The following is a 19,563-nucleotide window of genomic DNA, read 5'->3' as shown; positions in this document are numbered from 1 at the left end:
TTTGTTGGGACTTATTTATTAGGAACTAAGCCATCTTGTCACCTGTCAGTTTCTTTTGTAAGCCCCTTTGAGGATGAACAGCGGCTACATTATCAAAAAACAGGTTTTGATGTAGGAATAACCTGTTTTTGGTAGCTGCTGTGAGTCTTCAAACCCACCCACTTTCCCATCGAAAAGGCATGTGACTGGGGTGAACATTTATCTTGCACAGATCTACCTTGTAATGAAGATGGCCGAAATATGCTGTTGTCACATCTGTGCGAGTGAGACGTAGAGAGCTGAGGTAGCTGCTGTAAGTCAGGAGATTGAGCCCTCCTGTCCTGAGTCCTTTATATTCTGTCACTGTGCCAACAAGCACTATTCTGGCTGGGACCAAGTATAAGAGAAATCTTTGTAATTAGTTGGTCTGTCTTACGGAACCATGGGGGACCATGAGAGTGCAACTCCTTTGAGGACTCACAATACTACCAAAAATAGGTTTTTCTTATGCCAAATCCTGAAAATTAAATTTTTGGATACAAACCCATTGCTAAGTTTTCCTCCTCCATCCTTAAGATGTAAGTTGTTGATTGTTTTGGATCTAAAAATCAAGTTAGGGTAATTTCAGTGAGTTTTCAGCCAAAACTTTATTGTGATTCCTTGCGACAAAAATCTTTTCAAGCAAACAAGAGTGCAATACATAAACAAAATAACAAAAGGAGAAAGGAAAATCAATTGTCATCAGAGAAAAAAAGGTGTTGCATAAGGGCCAAATTATATACACAATCTATACACTTCAGACTAGTTTTTAATACACTTCTTAATTCTAGCAGACAGAGATCACAAAAAGCAACAGTTTTGATATAATCACTTTGTTAGGATAGTTTATGACAATACAGTATACATTTATTTCAGTATACTGTCTATCTTTGTTTAGGCAATGGATGTGGGAAGCTACCAATACTTTTAAGCCTATTCATCAAGATAATCCTAATATTTGTTGATATATAATACATTTAGCTTGCACCATAATTACATTTGTTGATACTGTAATATATGATTATACATTTAGTGTCATTGTTTACAACCACATATATACAATCAAACAAGTAAACCTAACATATCTGTTATGGAAAGAATAGACTTTTTACAAACTGAAGAGGAATTGTTTTCTCTATTTAGGTTAATCCGTTTAAATTATAACTAAAATTTTTATACATAAGTAACACAACGTAGTTTACAAAAATGCTGAAAATAATATAAAATGGGTTTAGCACATCTGTAGTTGTCCTGTGCCAACCTATTCAGCATGAAAGACTTCATAATAAATGCAAGTTATTGCAAATACTGTATGCTCAGAGGCTTAGCAACATAGTAAAATGGCACTTCACAGTGGTTTCTACTTTATATGGATACAAATTTATGGATGAAGCCAGACTTCCACTGATATACAATTAACTGAAAATCTTTTGAAATTTTAGCACCAGAGCCATTAAGGTCGAGATTGTATTGATAATCTCTTGTAATTTAGCTAAACAATGGCCCAAATCCAGCACTTCACAAAAGCATATTATTTTAGCTAGATATTTATAGATATCCTTGTGTTTATTTAAATGCCTTAGAAAGATAGTAATTTCACTGATCTCATATTCACACATGTACACACATACACACCCATGAGTTAATGTGGCACTGAACTATATTTTCTTCAATAGTCTACTTAAGGCAATACATAGTACAATAGTACAAAAATATTGTCTATTATTAAGTGGAATGCTGAATGCATATACTGTATACAAATTCAGTTACAAAAACTGAATATCTAGTTAGGTAACAAAACTATTCCATATTACTATCCAGTAATGAATTTCATGAAATATTTTTAGATCTAAAAACAATACCTAGATAACAAGATAATACCTGCACTAATGTCAATTCTAATTCATTAAAGAGGAGTTTTAGTACAGGAAAATTGTTATGAGGGTAACCTAGATCTTTCTTAAGGAAAAATATTGGACTTATTGAATTGGGCTAAGGTAAACAAAAGCTACTGTAGGTATTTATAGACTTTGAAACAATGATTGCCAGAGTCTGCAACAAATATCTGTCCATCAGGAGTAAGTGTCATGCCCTGAGGTCCATACAAAGGATCAGCAAGGGTGTTGACATATGACAAGAAAGAGCCCTGGGAATCAAACACCTGAAATAAAGCAAAAGTTTTAACTTTTCTAAATTTTCATCTTGAACAGCATACAGTATTCTGAACTGCTGTGGTAGGATATTGTATAAATATATAAAAGCTACAAAATACTATTTTAATGAATATGTCCACGGTTGTATTCTGCTGCAAATATGTGAAACATTTTGTTTTTGTGATAAAGTATTATGTGGTAATTATGAAAAGCTGAAAACAATAAGCTTACCTGAATTCTAGAATTTCCCCAGTCTGCAACAATAATGTTGTCATTACTGTCTACAGCTACTCCAGTAGGGGCATTGAACTGCCCATTTCCCTCTCCACTTGTACCAAAAGTAAATAAGAAATCTCCATCACTATCAAATACCTATGAAGATAAATAGAACAAAGACACCATGAATTTACTGTATAAAAACTACTGTAATTTTCAGTTGCAAATTCACTCCACCCACAAGTTATAAATGTTTTACAAAAGACTACATTATGTGCGCTTTACAATGAACAAACATCTTATTTTACTTGTGCCTTGATGCTAAGTGCACATCTGTTTCTTCAGAATACAAACCATCACCTTTTATGTAGGAGTATTTTTCAGCATCAGCTGGAATTGGTCACAAACTTGGTAATGTCATTAACTGGTGATTAAGGGAGGTGAATGGGGAATACCCCTCACTGAGTTGCCGTTGCCCAGCACTTTTTCTTCAGCTGTTGTCTGATGTTGCTGCACCATGACTGCAAAGTTGGAACTTGTGGATTTGTTTTATAACATGTTTTGTTGACACAGAAAACAGTGATATGAAAGGAGGTGTAAAGGGTGTCGACGAGAGTACTGAACCTAAATTCCCTCTTGTTTAGGTGGATCCCCACCATTTACTACTTCACTATAGGGGTAGATTAATTTTGCTGCTGTCTATAGAAGGTTTCAGTAAAGGTGGTAAGTCAGAATTGTTAGTTTAAATCCCTTGCCCTGTGTATATATCTTTCCTGGCCAAGAGGTCGGGTACGCGTGGGAGCTGGGGGATCAGTACACCTACTCTTTATTATGTCAAGTACTATCATCTGCTGAGCTTCTACTGGCAGACATCCTTAAATTGGAATTGCCCCAGTAACATTGACCTTACCTATAGCCCCTAAAAGGAGCAAGACAAGGTTAGGGGCAGGGATTGGAAGCATAAGCACTTTCCTTCCTTCTCATTCTTGAGTTCTTCATCACCTGCCTCATTGTCAAGCTCCTTCCTCACCCTTTTCCTCATCTTCCTCCGGTAAGGAGATGAGGAGTCCTTGAAGACTGCTCTCAAGAAGTCCTGTAGGATTTTGAGTGAGCACCTTCCCAAGCTCTGGGGGCTGACTTTATCCATCCACCTCCAGGTGTCATGTTTGCTGATAAGTAGGAGTGACATAGGTCCTACCAATCAGTTGGTACCCAGTCAGCCCACTTCTCAAACATGAGGAATGCTCAGAATCCTTGAAGGCCTTTCACTAGAAGTCCTGTAAGATTTCAAGTGAGTGCCTTTCCCATCTTGAAGAGGTGACCGTGTCCATTCACCTTCAAGTGTGACATTTGCCATAGGTACAGCTGACAGATATCGCCAACCAGCTTGGTACCCCAGTTGGTCTTTACTTTTTAGTTAGTAATAATGCTCTCCATTAAGGTTATGCCAGAAGCCCACACGTTAAGCTGTCATTACTCTGCACCTGGGGTGTAAGCAATCTTTGGAGGGTATGTATGCATAATGCAGGCAGTCCCCAGTTATCGGCAATCCGGTTTTATGGCGCTTGTCAAGTGACGAAAATCGGCAATTTTCGGTGCCGAAAATCGCCGATTTCTGCTTATCAGTGCCGATAAATGGGTATTGGCACTGATACATACCTAATAGAGGCGCTGATAACTGAAAATCGGCGCTTTTTGGCGCCGATAAGCCCCGAAAATTGCCGATTTTCGATTATTGGCAATTTTTAGTTATCGTCACACTGTCAGAACGGAATCCCTGCCAATAACCGGGGACTGCGTGTACATATGAACAGTAACCCACTCTCCTCCGTGTATATGACCTTGTCTCCATACTGTGTGTGAGCACCCTGAGCCTTTTCATGTCTTCACAGACAGTAGGAAAGCTCAGTCCACTCACCAAGCATGTCTCTCTCGTCACCGTATGTGTGGTAGACCAAACATTACCCCATGCCTGTGTGTGTGTGTGTGTGTGTGTGTACAGACTCCAGACAGTCTAGATGCAAGGTGTGCACAATAACCTGTTTGCCCAGTGTGCTGCCTGTTCTTGTACTGGGGGCAGGTACCCTAATCCCTCCTAGGTCTTCACAGACAATAGGAATGTTTAACCCACTATCCCAATGTTTAGTTAGTGCATTAGCCCTCACTTTTTGTTTTCCTGAAGCATGCTTGCTGTTCAGATTGTGTGCATTCAGATGGTGGGTTTGTGTGAAAGGCCTCCAATTAAGGTGCTTACGGGTGGAAGGATCATATGTTTTGTATGATTTTGTCTACCCCGGTCTACTAGTGACTTGCCACAGACCCCAAAATGCTATCGTATGATGAGAGCTATACCTGCTTATTGTGACCTGTACTGGTTTGGTTTCCACTTAACCTAGGGTTCTCCTGAAGCTCAGGGAGTTAAGTCACTGCTACCCTCTCTTTCATTGCATGTATAAACAAGGTGTTCATACTACTCTGTTACATGGTACCTACTGTAGGTATATGAAAGACATGTTCAGTATGATATATGAACCTTTATATATATATGCTTTACGTTCTTTTATGTTTCATGTCCGTTTACAGTATATACCTGCCTAATGTATTAAATGTATGTTATTCCAATGTATTTATCATGTACGCTATGTAATGACTGAACCTTGTCCGTCTGGCAGTAATGTTTCGCCAGTACGGGACCGCTGTTTCCCATGTAGACACACAATTTGTACCTCTGTGAATTTGTCAACTCCACTTGACATTAAGTACCTACTTTTTATTTTTCGGTGTTTCCTTCATCCCCAACCTTTAGTGATAACGATAACGCATCGAACACACATGGCGCAGTGAACTGAAGTGTCAGTGAAGTTTTTTATTCAAGAGGATTTTCTGCAGGTGCATGGCTTCCGCCGCCATTAATCGTCAACGCTGTTGTTTATGATGTTTCGCGCCTACACCCAGCTTTTCATTTGGATTTATAGTGCTTTAAGTGTGCAGTGATTCATGAGTGAAGTGTTGTGCAAAGTGTCGTGTCGTTCTAGTGTCCTTTTTTGCATTCATAAAAGACTGTGACATGCAAAACCCTTGCTGCTGCCCCAAGTGAGAGCGATTAGCCATACATCCAGTTCCCTCAATTGTTTCCGGGTTACTAACTGATGAGTCTTGGCAAAGTTGGCAGACCGGGCAGAGGCGCAGACGCGCACATCCGTAATGCACACACTTACTCGCTGATCCAGTAACTCTTATTATTTAAACTGTAGTTTTAAACAGAAGAATCTTTTATTATTTTAAATACGTGTTATTCGCTGCATATATTACACGTAATGGATGGGCTAGAAGAATTTTTAGGTCAGCCAGAAGAGACAGCAGACCAGGGGATGTTAGAAGCCAGTAGTGTGGGAGCTTATGCCCGCAGTGGGAACACCGTGGGAGAGGAGTTCGCCAGGACGTCACCGCCCTCCTCCCCCTATCCACCACTCCTTCGCCCTCACTACCAGCCCCTCCCCTCCACCCAACCGACTGGAACAGATTTCCTTCAACTTATTAAGTTTTTAGAGGAATCTCGCTGGTATGAAGAAGAAAGAAGACGACGTGAAGATGAAGAAAGAAGAGAACAAAGAAGACGTGAAGAAGAGGATAGAAGAGCACAAGAGGAATTACGCAGAAGAGAGGAAAACATGCGCAGAGATGAGGAAAATGCAAGATTTACAGCCCTTATCCAGGCGCTCTCGTCTGCCCAACCCTTCCATGCAGAAAACCCCATACCAGGTACAGTCTCTTCCCCCACCTCAAAAAGCGACGGCACAAACGCCGCCCCCACTCAAGGCTGATGCAACATTCCAAATGTTCAGGGAATGGAGACGCAGGTGGGATGATTGTGCCATTATGGTCGATCTTTTCAAGCTTCCCAGGGAGAAACAGATGATCCAGTTGCGGATGTGCTTGGCCCTTGAAACTCAGCGCGTGTTGGAGCACACCTTACAGATCTCACCCTCCACAGATAAGTCTGTAGATGAAGTGTTGGATGCCCTGCAGTCTCACATAAAGGGCTTACGTAATGAGGTTCTTCGTCGTAGGGAATTGCTTAGTTGCAAACAGATGGAAGGAGAATCTTTTTCAGATTTCTATGTAACGCTTCGACGCATTGCAGAGGAAGTCGACTTGTGCCCGGGGAATGCAGCTGCATGCGAGGAGACCCAGTTAAAAATGGTAATTCTGATGGGCATTCAAGATGCAGGGCTTGTTCAGAAAATAATCTCCTTGGACACCGCCTCCTCATTACAAGATGTTGTCACGACCTGTCGGTCATATGAAGCAGCCAAAATGCAACTTCTGCCATACGTGCCCCACCTTACCAGTTGCGTGCCGTTTCTGCCTACAAAAGTGTAAGAAGAAAAGGGCAAGTGAAGCAACCTTACCTTCAAAACCAATTTTGACACCAGCTACTTTATGCCAGTCCTGTGCTCGACAGCATGGCCCCAGTGATTGCCCTGCTGCCAACAGTACTTGCAAAAAGCTGTGCCTGCCTTGGTCACTGGTCCAGGACAATTAAATGTCGTGCCAGCAAAGCCCAGTGCCGCCTTTGCCACTGCATAGGACATTTTGATAAGTGTTGCAGAGAGAAGAAGAAGAATCGCCAGGATGGATCTCCAAGCAACAGTGCTGCCCGCTCCAACTCCTGCAAGACCCAAGATGCGCGGCAGAACAGCTGTCATTGTTTAGGATACCCTTCTTCCACAGCCCCCAAGACACCCCAACCCATCTGTGTTCTCCTGTCATTTGGTGATATTAATTCCCACTTACAGATGTTACCAGACACAGGTGCTGATGTCACCGTTATTGGCCAGCAACACCTAGAAAGTTTAGGAATCCCCAGGAGCAGCCTGCAACCTCTTCCGCCGACTACAATGATTACTGCGGATGGGTCCAAAATGACGCCTGCCCTGGGCATGTTCCGGGCTACTCTCACCTTAGGTAAGCAGTCTTGTTCTGCTAGGATTCATGTCCACGAGAATGTCCAGACTCCACTTCTGTCTTATGCACACTGTCAAGAGTTAGCCATAATATCTCCGGATTTCCCTAAGCCCATTGCAGAAGTCAAGCATGTCAATAGATGCAAGGAGCTACCTATCTCAGCCACCACATCGCCTTCGGCTGCCAAGGAATATTTCCTCAGAGAGTTTGCAGATGTGTTGATTTCCAAAGAAGACTTGAAGTCAGCTCCCCTCAAGCCCATGGCCGGTCCTCCCATGAGGATTCATCTCAAGGATGGTGCTGTGCCCTTTGCCATCCACACCCCAAGACAGATTCCCCTTGCCTTCAGGGACCGGGTCAAGGAAGAGCTTGACTCCATGGTAACCCAGGGAATAATCAAGCCGATTGGTGATGACCCTTCAGAATGGTGTCACCCCCTCGTCGTCGTTGCCAAGAATGTCACAGGAGTACGATCACTGTCGACCTCTCCAAGCTGAACAGCCAAGTTTCCCGCCCAGCCCACCCTTCTCCCACACCCTTCACCGCCATTCGTAGTGTGGACCAAGGCTAGGTTCTTCATGACAGCTGATGCCCTCTGTGGGTACTGGCAAATGGAACTGGCCGAAGAGGATCAACATTTGACTACCTTTATTACGCCATATATGGTCGGTTCAAACACTGCAGAGGACCGATGGGTTTCGCAGCTACTGGAGATGCATTCTGTCTGCGAGGCGATATGGCCCTTCAGGGAGTCAAGAACTGTGTGAAGGTTGTCGATGACATCCTTCTCACGATGAGGATTACCAGTCACACCTTTACCGTATCCACGAGATGCTCACCAGGTGCCGCAAGTTTGGGATTACCCTCAACAAGGACAAGTTTGTGGTTGCTGCACCTACCGTCAACTTCTCTGCGGATACACGCTCTCAGGAGAGGGCATCTCGGCTGACCAAGAAAAGTCAGTGCCATCAGGGATTTCCCTACTCCAGCTAACCTGACCGACCTCAGATCATTCATGGGCCTTGTCAACCAGTTGGCAGAGTTCACCCCTGACATTGCCGCTACAGCCCAGCCTTTACGCCCTCTGATGAGCCCCAAGAGAACATTTGTGTGGAGCCCTGATCATGAAGAGGCCTTTCGACGCATCAAGTCAGCACTCCTCCGTCCCCCCGTTCTCGCCGCTTTCGACCCAGACCTGCCTGTCATCCTCCAGACAGATGCCTCACGCCTTAATGGTATTGGATATGCCCTTCTGCAGGACCATGGTAGTGGACACTTACGTCTAGTTCAGTGTTGCTCGATTCCCACCGACGCCGAGACACGCTATGCCACTATTGAGCTTGAGATGCTGGCCGTGGTCTGGTCGATGTCAAAATGTAGGCTGTATCTCGCAGGCCTACAGAACTTTACTCTGATGACGGATCAACGTCCCCTCATACCTATCCTGAATCATTACCGCTGGACGCCATCGAGAATCCTCGCCTCCAGCGTCTGAAGGAGAAAATTTCGCCCTACTTATTCAGCTGTGTGGCGTGCTGGCAAGTCTCTGAACATTCCTGATGCTTTGTCTCGAGCCCCAGTCAGCCACCCCACACCAGAGGACTAAATTGCAGGTGCCCCTTCTGCCACCCATCTCCGAACAGTCATGGCTGTGCACACTGTCACCTCTTCAGGAGAGTCTCCAGCTCAAGATGCCGACAGGACCCTTCAGGATCTATGAGATGCAGCAAGAACAGACCCTGTCTACACTCGCCTGCTCGACTGTGTCACCTCAGGATTCCCTCCAATAGGTATGAGCTGCATAACTGCTTACTCCCATACTGGAAGATACGGGATGAACTCTACGCTGATGGTGACCTCGTCCTGTATGGAGCAAGAGTTATAGTTCCTGCCGCCCTCCGCCGCCGCACCTTGTCTCGGGCTTACATGACAGCCATAGGGGTGTGGAATCTACTAACACCGAGCAAGACAGACTGTCTTCTGGCCTGGTATTAACTCAGACATTGTCAACACAATTGAGCTTGTGAGTCATGCCAGGTATTGCAGCCATCCCAGCAGCAGGAACCACTGATGAGTGATGACAACCCCAAGAGGCCTTTTGAGTCTGTTTCAGCAGATTTCTTTATCGTCGCAGGAAAAGCCTTCCTCGTCATAGTCGACCGACTCTCAGGATGGCCTGTTGTTGTCCCATGCAAAGGTGATACTACCGCTTCTAATACAATCAGGATCTTCTGCCGCTACTTCTGGGAAGTTGGTGTCCCTATACGCCTCAGGACTGATGGAGGACCACAGTTCACCAGCAACGAGTTCCGGGATTTTATGGAGCGATGGGGAGTTCGACATGTGGTTACCTCCCCATATTATCCACAATCGAACGGTCATGCTGAAGCCGCCGTGAAATCAATCAAGCATCTTATCCTGACAACGGCACCCTCAGGCAACATTGATTGCGAGGAGTTTGATCGAGGTCTCTTAGAGCTCCGAATACTCCAAATTTCACAGGCCGCTCCTGCCCAGATCTTGTATGGCCGACCTCTTAGGTCATGCATCCCTGCACACCGAGTCCTTTTCAAAGGAATGGCAGGTCAAGACTGAGGACTGTGACCGCCGTGCTGCCGCCCGTGCGAGCAAGTTAAGACCGGCACGATCAGCATGCCCGCCCCTACCCAGGTTGACTATTGGACAGCACGTTCGGATCCAAGACCCGACATCTCACCGCTGGGACAAGGTCGGGTAGTCATGAGTTTCGCAGGCCAAGGGACTATGGAGATTCGTCTTCCTAGTGGTCGTGTATGGTGGCGAAACCGTCGTTTCCTTCGCCCAGTGCCACCTCTTAGTGTTGACCCATCCCCTCTTTCTCCTGTGGCCCCTTGCTTGGACCAGGAAAAGCAGTCCTTAGTTGATATTCCCCAATGTCCCCACGTTGTTCTCAAAGGCTCACAGAAAGAGTCCGCTGAGAGTATACTACGAGCGTGAGGGGTGAGGGAGGTGTAGGTATATGAAAGACATGTTCAGTATGATGTATGAACCTTTATATATATATGCATTACGTTCTTTTATGTTTCATGTCCGTTTACAGTATATACCTGCCTAATATATTAAATGTATGTTATTCCAATGTATTTATCATGTACGCTATGTAATGACTGAACCTTGTCCGTCTGGCAGTAATGTTTCGCCAGTACGGGACCGTTGTTTCCCGTGTAGACACATAATTTGTACCTCTGTGAATTTGTCAACTCCACTAGACATTAAGGACCTACTTTTTATATTTCGGTGTTTCCTTCATCCCCAACCTTTAGTGATAACGATAATGCATCGAACACACACCTACAAGTTGTTCCAGTTGGTTCAAGCCTTGACGTACTTGCATGTTAAGTGCATGGGAACATTGTTTCAGTTCTTAGCTAAGACTGCTTTCCTCCCCACGTGCAAGTGTCGAAAGGGAGCACAATCATCATCATCAGTGAAGACAACTCAGTAGTATGAAAAAACTTATTTCCACCTTATTGGGGAGAGAACTCCCAGTACCAGTCTTGTGTTGTGCTGGGTTTTGGGCATGGTTCTAACTTGAAAAGCCTTAGTTTGTATTTGAACTTTCCAAGGGAATTATCTTAGAAACTTCTTGAGTCATACTATACAATAATCACATTTTCAGGAGACCTGAGGTAGTTTATTTAACTTCTCAACTACCTAGAACCTGATTCACCAGGCAGAACTCAACTACCTAGAACTGATTCACCAGGCAGAACTTCATTCTGATGGATAGTAGAAAGGGAAGCAGAATCTGGAAATCTAGTAAGTAATGTAAAGTAGATTCTAGTTTCCAAGAAGTATCTTGAGAGGTGTGTATCAGCTATCCCAGTTGCTGCTCATCAATATCTCACATGGACGGGTAACTTGTTGCTATACAGTTTGAATGAAATTTGTGGGAAAAATTTTCCAAGTGCTATTTATCACTATTGGCAACTCTTCAGATCGCTGTACAAGAGTCAGAGCGAGCTGGGAGAGACTCGGTCTTGCTTGAGGTGGTAAAGGGGAATGTTGTCCCAACTTCCGATCCAAGGATGCGTCTTAAATATTTTACGATAAATATACAGTACTCAGAATTTGTTCCTAATTTTAGTTCTTATCTGTTATGATATTGTCTGAGCTGTACAGTGAACCCCCCGTATTCGTGGGGGATGCGTACCACACCGCCCCGTGAATAGCTAAAATCCGTGAATACTTAAAACCCCTCTAAAAACACTTAGAACTGCCCATTTTGATAGCTTAAACCAAGGAAAATCCTGTAAAAATGCTTATACCCGAGTATTTTAATAGTGTTATCACAAAAAGTGCATTTATTCATGAAAATTATATGAAAGTACAGTAATTAGTGAATATTTCTCAGTGAAAAATACCACGAATGGGCAAATTTTCCGCGAAAAATGGCTAGATATGTTCCACAGAGAAACCCGCAAATGCGTGAGTCCGCAAACCGTGAGAACGCGAATAGGGGGGGTTTACTGTAATTATAATTTGACAAAATAAAATAAAAGAAAAATATTAGAAAAAACACTTATAACTTGGTAAAATTAGCATATTTTTACGACTGTCTTAGGGAAAAGAGGCCTGTGCCGGGTGGGAAATATTCACTTTCAACTTCCCATGGAAGGTACAGAAATTTTTTTTCTTATACCATGAGCATATGCATATCTTCCTCTTTCCTCTGATGAGTTTTTTTTTTAATTTGGCCATCCTTAAATTTAGCCCGGTCATGGGTGTATGCATTAGTGTAAATTATATTAGCCTGGACTGTGAAGGTTAAATCCCAAGATGTCGACCTTCTATGAATAGGCTCATTTGAAGTACAGTACACTAACTTTGTTCTGCATTCATCTACAGAATTTGGTGGAAAATTGGCTCTGAGTATCTGCAGACCATCAAAATGGCATTGTAGCAATCAGATGCAGATCCAGTATACTATATGAGCATGAGTAAAAAATTATCTTTTGATCCTGCAGTTTGAAGAGAAATCCTCATGTACAGGTAGGTAAGATGCAGTTATCAAGGAAAATTAAGTATTTGACCAATTGTCTTACAGAATAATTTTCTAATTACAGTATATAAAAAATCTTTTGGACTTATGAGAACCATCTGTGCAGCCCTAGTCCTAAATAACCTGCAGGTGCCAAACCTTCAAACTAAAAAAGTATCCAGCATCCTCTACAGACAGGAATAGGCTCTTCAAAAGGAGCTTTTGTCAAAATCTCAAAGGACTACAGAGGAATCTTAGAGGACTCTACATGCACAGTTTCCCTCAAGGATCATACTTCAAAGACCTTCAGAGTCATTTCATCCTCCAGTAGATTGAGCAATGATAAGGATATCAGCTAATGATATGCTTGCTAGTGAAAGTATCAGTGGTAGGTTAGGTAGTGTATTAGCAACATGTGAAATTCTTGCTCTGACTGACTACAGGTTAAGGATGGTATTCTTTTGAATAATGAGAACACTCCTCAGGTATTTTACTTGAAAATGAAAAAATTATGGAACCCACTGTACTGTATTTTTTTTTCCCACAACACTTTTAGTAAAGGATTGCCAAGTACAGTACCTTGTTTTAGTGTCTGACTATGTTCATGCACTTGTAGTAAGAGCTGTATTTCTTTCTTCAGTCAGCATCACAGAAGAAAGCACCTACCAATTGAAGCATAACTCATAATAGCTAGTATCCTATCTTGATGACACTATGGCATTGACTACAAGCTATTGGGAACTTTTAATGATTTGGGCTTACGGTTTGTTTATTGTATGCATACAAGGTTCATACCTATAATGCTTCCCAATCACAAAGTATTTTCGTAAGTGTAACTTTTTTTATGTATTCGAAAGTTTTTTTTTACTTATGAACTTTTTTTATGTATTTAAAAATTTTTTTTTTTTTACTTATGGAGTTTAGGAACAAACTGATGTATAATGCAAGATGAGAGGTTCCATGGAGGTTTTGATAGATAGATTTATAGATTTTAGGCATACATCAAGCACTGGGGTAACTAAGGCCATTCAGAGTTGAAGTGGAAATTGACAGTAAGAAGGTTTGAAAGGTGTAACAGGAGGAAAACCTCACAGTTGCACTATGAATCAATTGTTAGGAGAGGGTGGAGTGTAAGATGGAAGAAAGAGAATATGAACTGAGGTACAGTAAAAGAAATGAAAGTGGTTGCAGCTAGGGGCCGAAAGGATGCTGCAAAGAACCGAAAGTAATGCCTACATTGCACCACATGAGGTGCACTGACGGCACTACCCCTCCTATGGGGCATGGAGGTCTTGAGCATTAATCCCCACTGAATTCATGAAGATTTTGAGCATTACACATGCTTTACTCAGGAGTAGGTTACCTGCTCCTATTGGATTTATAAAGTATGATGTAAATTAATTATTTTCTGGCCTAGGGCAGATTGTGGGGAGGCTGAGGTGGGTAACCTGAGTAAAGGACCTCAGGTTTATATGTTAGGAAAAATGCATTTTACTTTTCAAAAATGAGATTTGTTCCTACACAGATACAAACCCTTGGTCCTTTACTTATATGGGGACTCAGGATTCAGTGGAGGAATCTGAGTGTAGGTCTCTGAACGACTAGAAGTTCAACCACACCTTATGTTCTCCTGGGGTAAGAACCAGGAGGACATAGCCACCGGACCATGATCACTGCTATGAGAACTGGAGTGTCACGAGCCAGTCTACTAGACCGCTCCTGCTGCGACGAAGTTACGGTAGGTAAGCGAACACACAGCAAGGTGAAAGACAGAGAGAATCTTCCCCAGCCACAGAAGAGGTGACCTGAGGATGTCAGGGACTAAGAACCAAAATGAAGAATGGGTTTGGTAATTAGCCTGCAACCCCTTCCTCGCCTTGTAAGGGAAGGAGGGGACATTACATTTAATGTGTACCTGAAAGACAACAAAGACTAGGATACTCAAGACATGAAACTCACCTGCATCTGACGTCTGGTTCAGCTTGCACAGCCCAAATTCTCCCAGAAGGAGAGCGTGTTCTTGGACACCTCCTTCTTAGGGATCCCGGTGCTAACGAAGAGTCGTCAACACTCAGGCCTGAGACGCAGAGTTCTCTTCAGATAGTGCCGTAGCGCCCGTACAGGACAGAGCAGCATCTCGACAGGGTCATTATTAATGAAGTCACCCAGGGATGGGATCGTGAAAGACTCAAATCGAGCGTCAGGGACTGCTGGATTCTGTGTCTTTGCTACGAACTCCGGGACGAACTCGAGCGTCACCGCTGCCCACCCCCTTGAGTGTTTAACTGCAAAAGAAAGTCCCTGTAGTTCACTAATTGTCTTCGCCGATGCCAGGGCAAGCAAGAAAATGGTCTTGAGAGTAAGATCCCTGTCTGTGGATTCTCATAGTGGCTCGTTTGGGGCACGAGTTAGGCTCTACAATACGAGAGACACATCCCACTCAGGGGGCCTGAGTTCCTTGGGAGGGCAACACTGTTCGAAGCTCCTCATCAGCAATGATATCTCCAGGGAGGACGAGATATTGATGCCTTTCAACTTCAGGACTAGAGATAAAGCAGCTCTGTATTCCTTTACCGCTGAAACCGACAGGAGCTTCTCTCGACGAAGATAGACGAGAAAGTCTGCTACCTGCTGAAGAGTGGCTCTGACCGGAGAGTACCCCGTCTAGGACACCAACCACAGAAGACGGCCCACTTTCCCTGGTAAACTGCTGCAGAAGACTTCCTGAGGTATCCTGCCATCTCTGTTGCTGCTCGGCGGGAAAAGCCTCTCGCTCGCAAGAGATGGTGGATAACCTCTAGGTGAGAAACGACAGGGAGCCACGGCCTGGTGGTACTGTTCTACATGCGGCTAACGTAGAAGGTTCTGCCAGAAGGGAAGCTCTCTCTGTGCCTCAGAAAGCAGAGCCAGCAGGTCCGGATACCAAGTGGCCTTGGGACGCTTGGGAGCCATCAGGATCATTCGCAGATTCGTCGATGCCAGGACTCGACTGAGAACTGGACGAATCAGACAGAACGGGGGTAAGGCATACACTTAGAGGTTGTCCCACGAGTGTTGGAAGGCGTCTTCTGCAGCTGCCCATGGGTCCGGTACGACGGAGAAGAAGGTTGGAAGCTTCCTATTGTACCGGGTGGCGAACAGATCCACTACTGGACGCCCCCACAGGTCGAGGAGCCTGTCCACCATGCTCTGGTGAAGGGACCACTCGGATCCCACCACCTGATCCCGACGGCTGAACGTGTCCGCCAGAACGTTCCTCTTGCCTGGGATATATCTGGCTGACAGCTCCACAGAGTGAGCTACCGCCCACTGTGCACCTGCACCATCAACACGTGGAGAGCATGGGAGACAAGTCCCCCTTGCTTGTTGACGTATGCCACTACGGTCGTGTTGTCGCTCATCAACACCACTGAGTGTCCCATCAGACGGTCCTGGAAGCACTGAAAGAAACTTGCTTTCATCTCCAGGACGTTGATGTGAAGGTGCTTGTCGTGATGGTCCCACACGCCTGAAGTCAGCAACTCCTCCAGGTGTGCACCCCAGCCCTCCTTCGATGCATCTGAGAAGAGCAGCATGTCTGGAGGCCGAGAGGACAGGTGTGTCCCTATGCAGAGGTTCCTGTCGTCCATCCACCAGTCGAGATCGTTCCTCACCTCCTGGGAGATGGGTACGAGAACCGACTGGGGCTCCCGAGGCTGATCCCAGAAGTCCCTCAGTCTCCACTGGAGAGACCGAAGGTGGAGCCGACTGTGCGGTACGAGCTTCTCCAATGATGACAGGTGACCGATCACGACCTGTCACTGTTGAGGTGGCTGTTCATGCCTCGGCAGGAACTGCCTTGCCACCTTCTTGAACGTGCTGATGCGAGCCTTTGAGGGGAAGACTCTGCATGCCGCCGTATCGATCAGCATGCCCAGATACAGAGTCCTCTGTTCAGGAATGAGATCCTTCTGCCCGAAGTTGATCACGATACCCAGTTCGCAACACAACCCGAGGAGGCGATCTCTGTCCTGTAGCAACTGCAAGAGGGAGCTTGCCAGGACTAACCAATCGTCGAGATACTTCAGAAGACATATCCCGTGTGAATGGGCCCAAACTGACACCAAGGTGAACACTCGTGTGAACACCTGTGGAGCAGTCGACAGCCAAACACAGTACCCTGAATTGGTAGACCACTCCACTGAGGACAAAGCGAAGGTACCGACAAGAGGATGGATGAACTGGTACCTGGAAGTACGCGTTCATCAAGTCCACTGTCAGCATGAAGTCGTCCTCCCTGATGGCTGACAGTACAGTTCACACCGTCTCCATCTTGAACCTAGTCTGGTGAACGAAATGATTCGGGGGCAGAGGTCGATTACTGGCCTCCACCCGCCGGAAGCTTTCTCCACGAGAAAGATCCTGCTGTAGAAGCCCGGAGATCGATCCTCGACGACTTCGATGGCTCCCTTGCTCAACATAGTTTCAACCTCCCGAAGTAGGGCCTCTCTCTTCTGGGGGCCTTGAGTGTAAGAGGGGAACTGGACCGGTGTGTCGGTGAGGGGAGGTGGTGACTCGAAGGGTAGAGAATATCCCTCCCGAAGGACATTCACTACCCAGGTCTCCGCTCCGTATCGCTGCCAAGTTGGCCAGTGGCATGATAGGCAACCCCCCACCGACGGCAGCATCTGAGGGGGCTCGCCGTCCCTAGTGAGCTCCTCCCCTCTTCTTCTTTGCCTCAACTTTCCTCTTGGGGGGGACAGGTTGGCGAAAGGGACCCTGCGGTTCCTTCCGTGGAGGAGAAGAAGAGGTCTGGACTTTACCCCGAGCGTCCCTCGAAGCACCAGACTTCTTTGGGGCTGAGGTGCTAGCCTGGCCCACAGTCCAGGCCACAGGACGAGAAGGCTGTGCGACACCTTTCGTCGCTGCCTGGTGGACAAGACGATTGCGCTCGTTGGCCCTCCTCTTGTAAAACTCCTTCAACCTGGACAACTGTTCTTCCAAGGGAGTCTGAAGTGGTTCCTCCAGACCGTTGTGCTGACGGATCAGCGCAACGACCTCAACAAATGCTCTCTGCATTTCTGGAGTGTCCGGATCTCTTGGAAGAGGACCTTCCGAGAGACAGTCATCCAGAAAGGCCCCTCCTGCAGGAGAGCCAGAGACAGACCCTGTCTCTCTGCCCCGTACAACACAGGCGTACGACCTCTCACTCAGTTGGAATGAGGAAGGACCAGACGCCCCTGATGCTGATTGCACAAGAGCCTCAGCCCCAGCAATCCTACCGACCCCCTGTTTCCTCCTGGAGAATCCTGAGGAAGTTGAGGGGGTGGGAGAGGCAGAGCGAACGCTACTGTCACGTCTGCTGGCATAACCAGCGGAAGCCACGGACCCCTCACGATCTCCACCCACGATCTCCACCCACGGTGGAGCGTCGTAAGAAGGCCTAGGCAGACTTATTCGTCTGGGCGAGCGACCATCTTGACAATCAGGGGACGGCCTCCTCACAGCCGATCCACGCTCCGACGCTGGATGATCCTCCACATTGGAGCTTTCTTCGATGCTGAAACAGACGAAGGCTGCGGGGACCTCTTCTTGGTTCCTCCCAACGTCTTTGAAGCAGAGAAGTCCTTGAGCGCCTTCCCCGATGATCATTTGTTCGACTTGGGCAAGTATGACGGTTTAGGTGGAGGAGAAGCCTGAAGGCTCTTCCCCTTCTCTTGTTCCATGCCCGAGCTCGCTACAGGAGAGGAGCGGCTCGAGTCTGCACGGTCTCCCTTAGGCGACCGTGCCTTCGGCGACGCTCGCTTAGGAGGTGCTGAAACGGAATCAGTTCAAGAGGACGAAGCCCCTGAACCATCTGAGGAGGGTACTGAGGTAACCTTCCCAGCGAGAGACCCAGCGGTCTTCCCCCAAAGGGAGGATTGTGCCCCCTTAGAAGAATGAGTCTTCTTAGGGGGGGAGGATCCACCCTCCCCTTCCTAGACCAATTGGTCTTAGAAGAGAGGGGTGAAGAGGCAGACAAAGACGAAGATGAGAACGACGACAACGAGGATGAAGTGGAAGACGAAGATATAGATGGCTGGCATGCGCGCTTCTTCTTCTTCTTCTTCTCCTCGATCAGAGATAATGCCACATCCCCCAACCTACCAAAGACAGACCAGGGGCTGACGGGGGCGGGGGCAGCAACAGCAGATGGCACAAGAGTCCGATGACCGGCAGGAGACACCCCGTGAACTCACGGTGGTGGTAGGCACAACAGAGGCAGACACAGGCAACGATGGATGGAACGTCTGGATAACAGGCACGGGCAACGGTGGAAGCATGGTGGGAGGCGTGGGAGCTTAGCCAGGCGGGGGCGGGATGACCGAGCAGACCGGCCTGGCCACCGTCGACAAAGAGACGGCTGGAGTAGGGACCACACCATATGCATGGTGCGTTCCTACGTAGAGTGGTCATCACGCTCCCCGGCAGCACAGTGGTGACGGTAGTGGTAGTGAGAGTGTCGACCGTGTGGGTAGTGGGGGGAGGGCGGAATACTTTCGCCCGCACAGCAGTGTTGATGTGCGCGAGGAGCAAAGGTAGATCAGGCCTGCCAACCATCCCGAGCGATTCCCACGCCTGACTTAAACCCAGCACGGTTAACAATTCTGTGGAAGACAAAGATGTGTAGGGCCCCCCCCCCCTAACCCAGGGATCAGCGGCTCTGGGTGAGGGGGAGAACTGAGAGGAGTGTAGCCTAGGTCCACCGATCTCGCCTCCTCTGTGAATGCTGATGCAGACAGGGGACAGCTAGACAGACTCAGAACTGTGAATTGGCAGCAAGGGAAGGCCTTTGGGGCTTAGATATGATTGCGAAGGATTAGCAACCGACGGAGTCGAAGGTGCTGAAGACAGCACCTCCGACGCCTGTACCTAGGCCTCCGAGAATACCTATCCCACTGCTCAGGGGACCAAAGACTACACTCATTGCAAGGTTCGTCAACAGTACAATCAGGAGGGTCCTTGCTTCCTTTCCTACATTTTAAGCAAAGGGAGTGAGGATCCAAGTCCGCACTACAGTGGAAGGCGCCACATTTTCTATCCTTACCAGGACACAGCCGGCACACAGGCTTATCTAAGTCATGGGTTTGTGATAATTCATCCATAATTACAAACACGCACAGCTATACTCAAGTAACAAAGAAAAAAAAGGAACAAACACGCCATGAA

General features: G+C 46.3%; 1 protein-coding gene across 12 annotated transcripts in view; it reads right to left on the bottom strand.

Moving 5' to 3' along the window:
* Positions 1-611: 611 nt before the first annotated feature.
* Positions 612-19,563, bottom strand: part of LOC136840949 (tripartite motif-containing protein 3-like) — an 882,756-nt gene continuing 863,804 nt past the window's right edge. For all 12 annotated transcript variants that reach the window (XM_067107922.1, XM_067107925.1, XM_067107924.1 and 9 more), the window contains 2 exons: positions 2,403-2,543; positions 612-2,179 (listed from right to left, as the gene is read on the bottom strand). In XM_067107922.1, coding sequence (XP_066964023.1) covers positions 2,027-2,179; positions 2,403-2,543 — 294 coding nt within the window. In that variant the 3' untranslated portion in view covers positions 612-2,026. The remainder of the gene's footprint in view (positions 2,180-2,402; positions 2,544-19,563) is intronic.

This window comes from Macrobrachium rosenbergii, chromosome 8 (assembly GCF_040412425.1).
Source record: "Macrobrachium rosenbergii isolate ZJJX-2024 chromosome 8, ASM4041242v1, whole genome shotgun sequence".
NCBI lineage: Eukaryota > Metazoa > Arthropoda > Malacostraca > Decapoda > Palaemonidae > Macrobrachium > Macrobrachium rosenbergii.
This window is presented reverse-complemented; position numbering and strand designations above follow the sequence as displayed.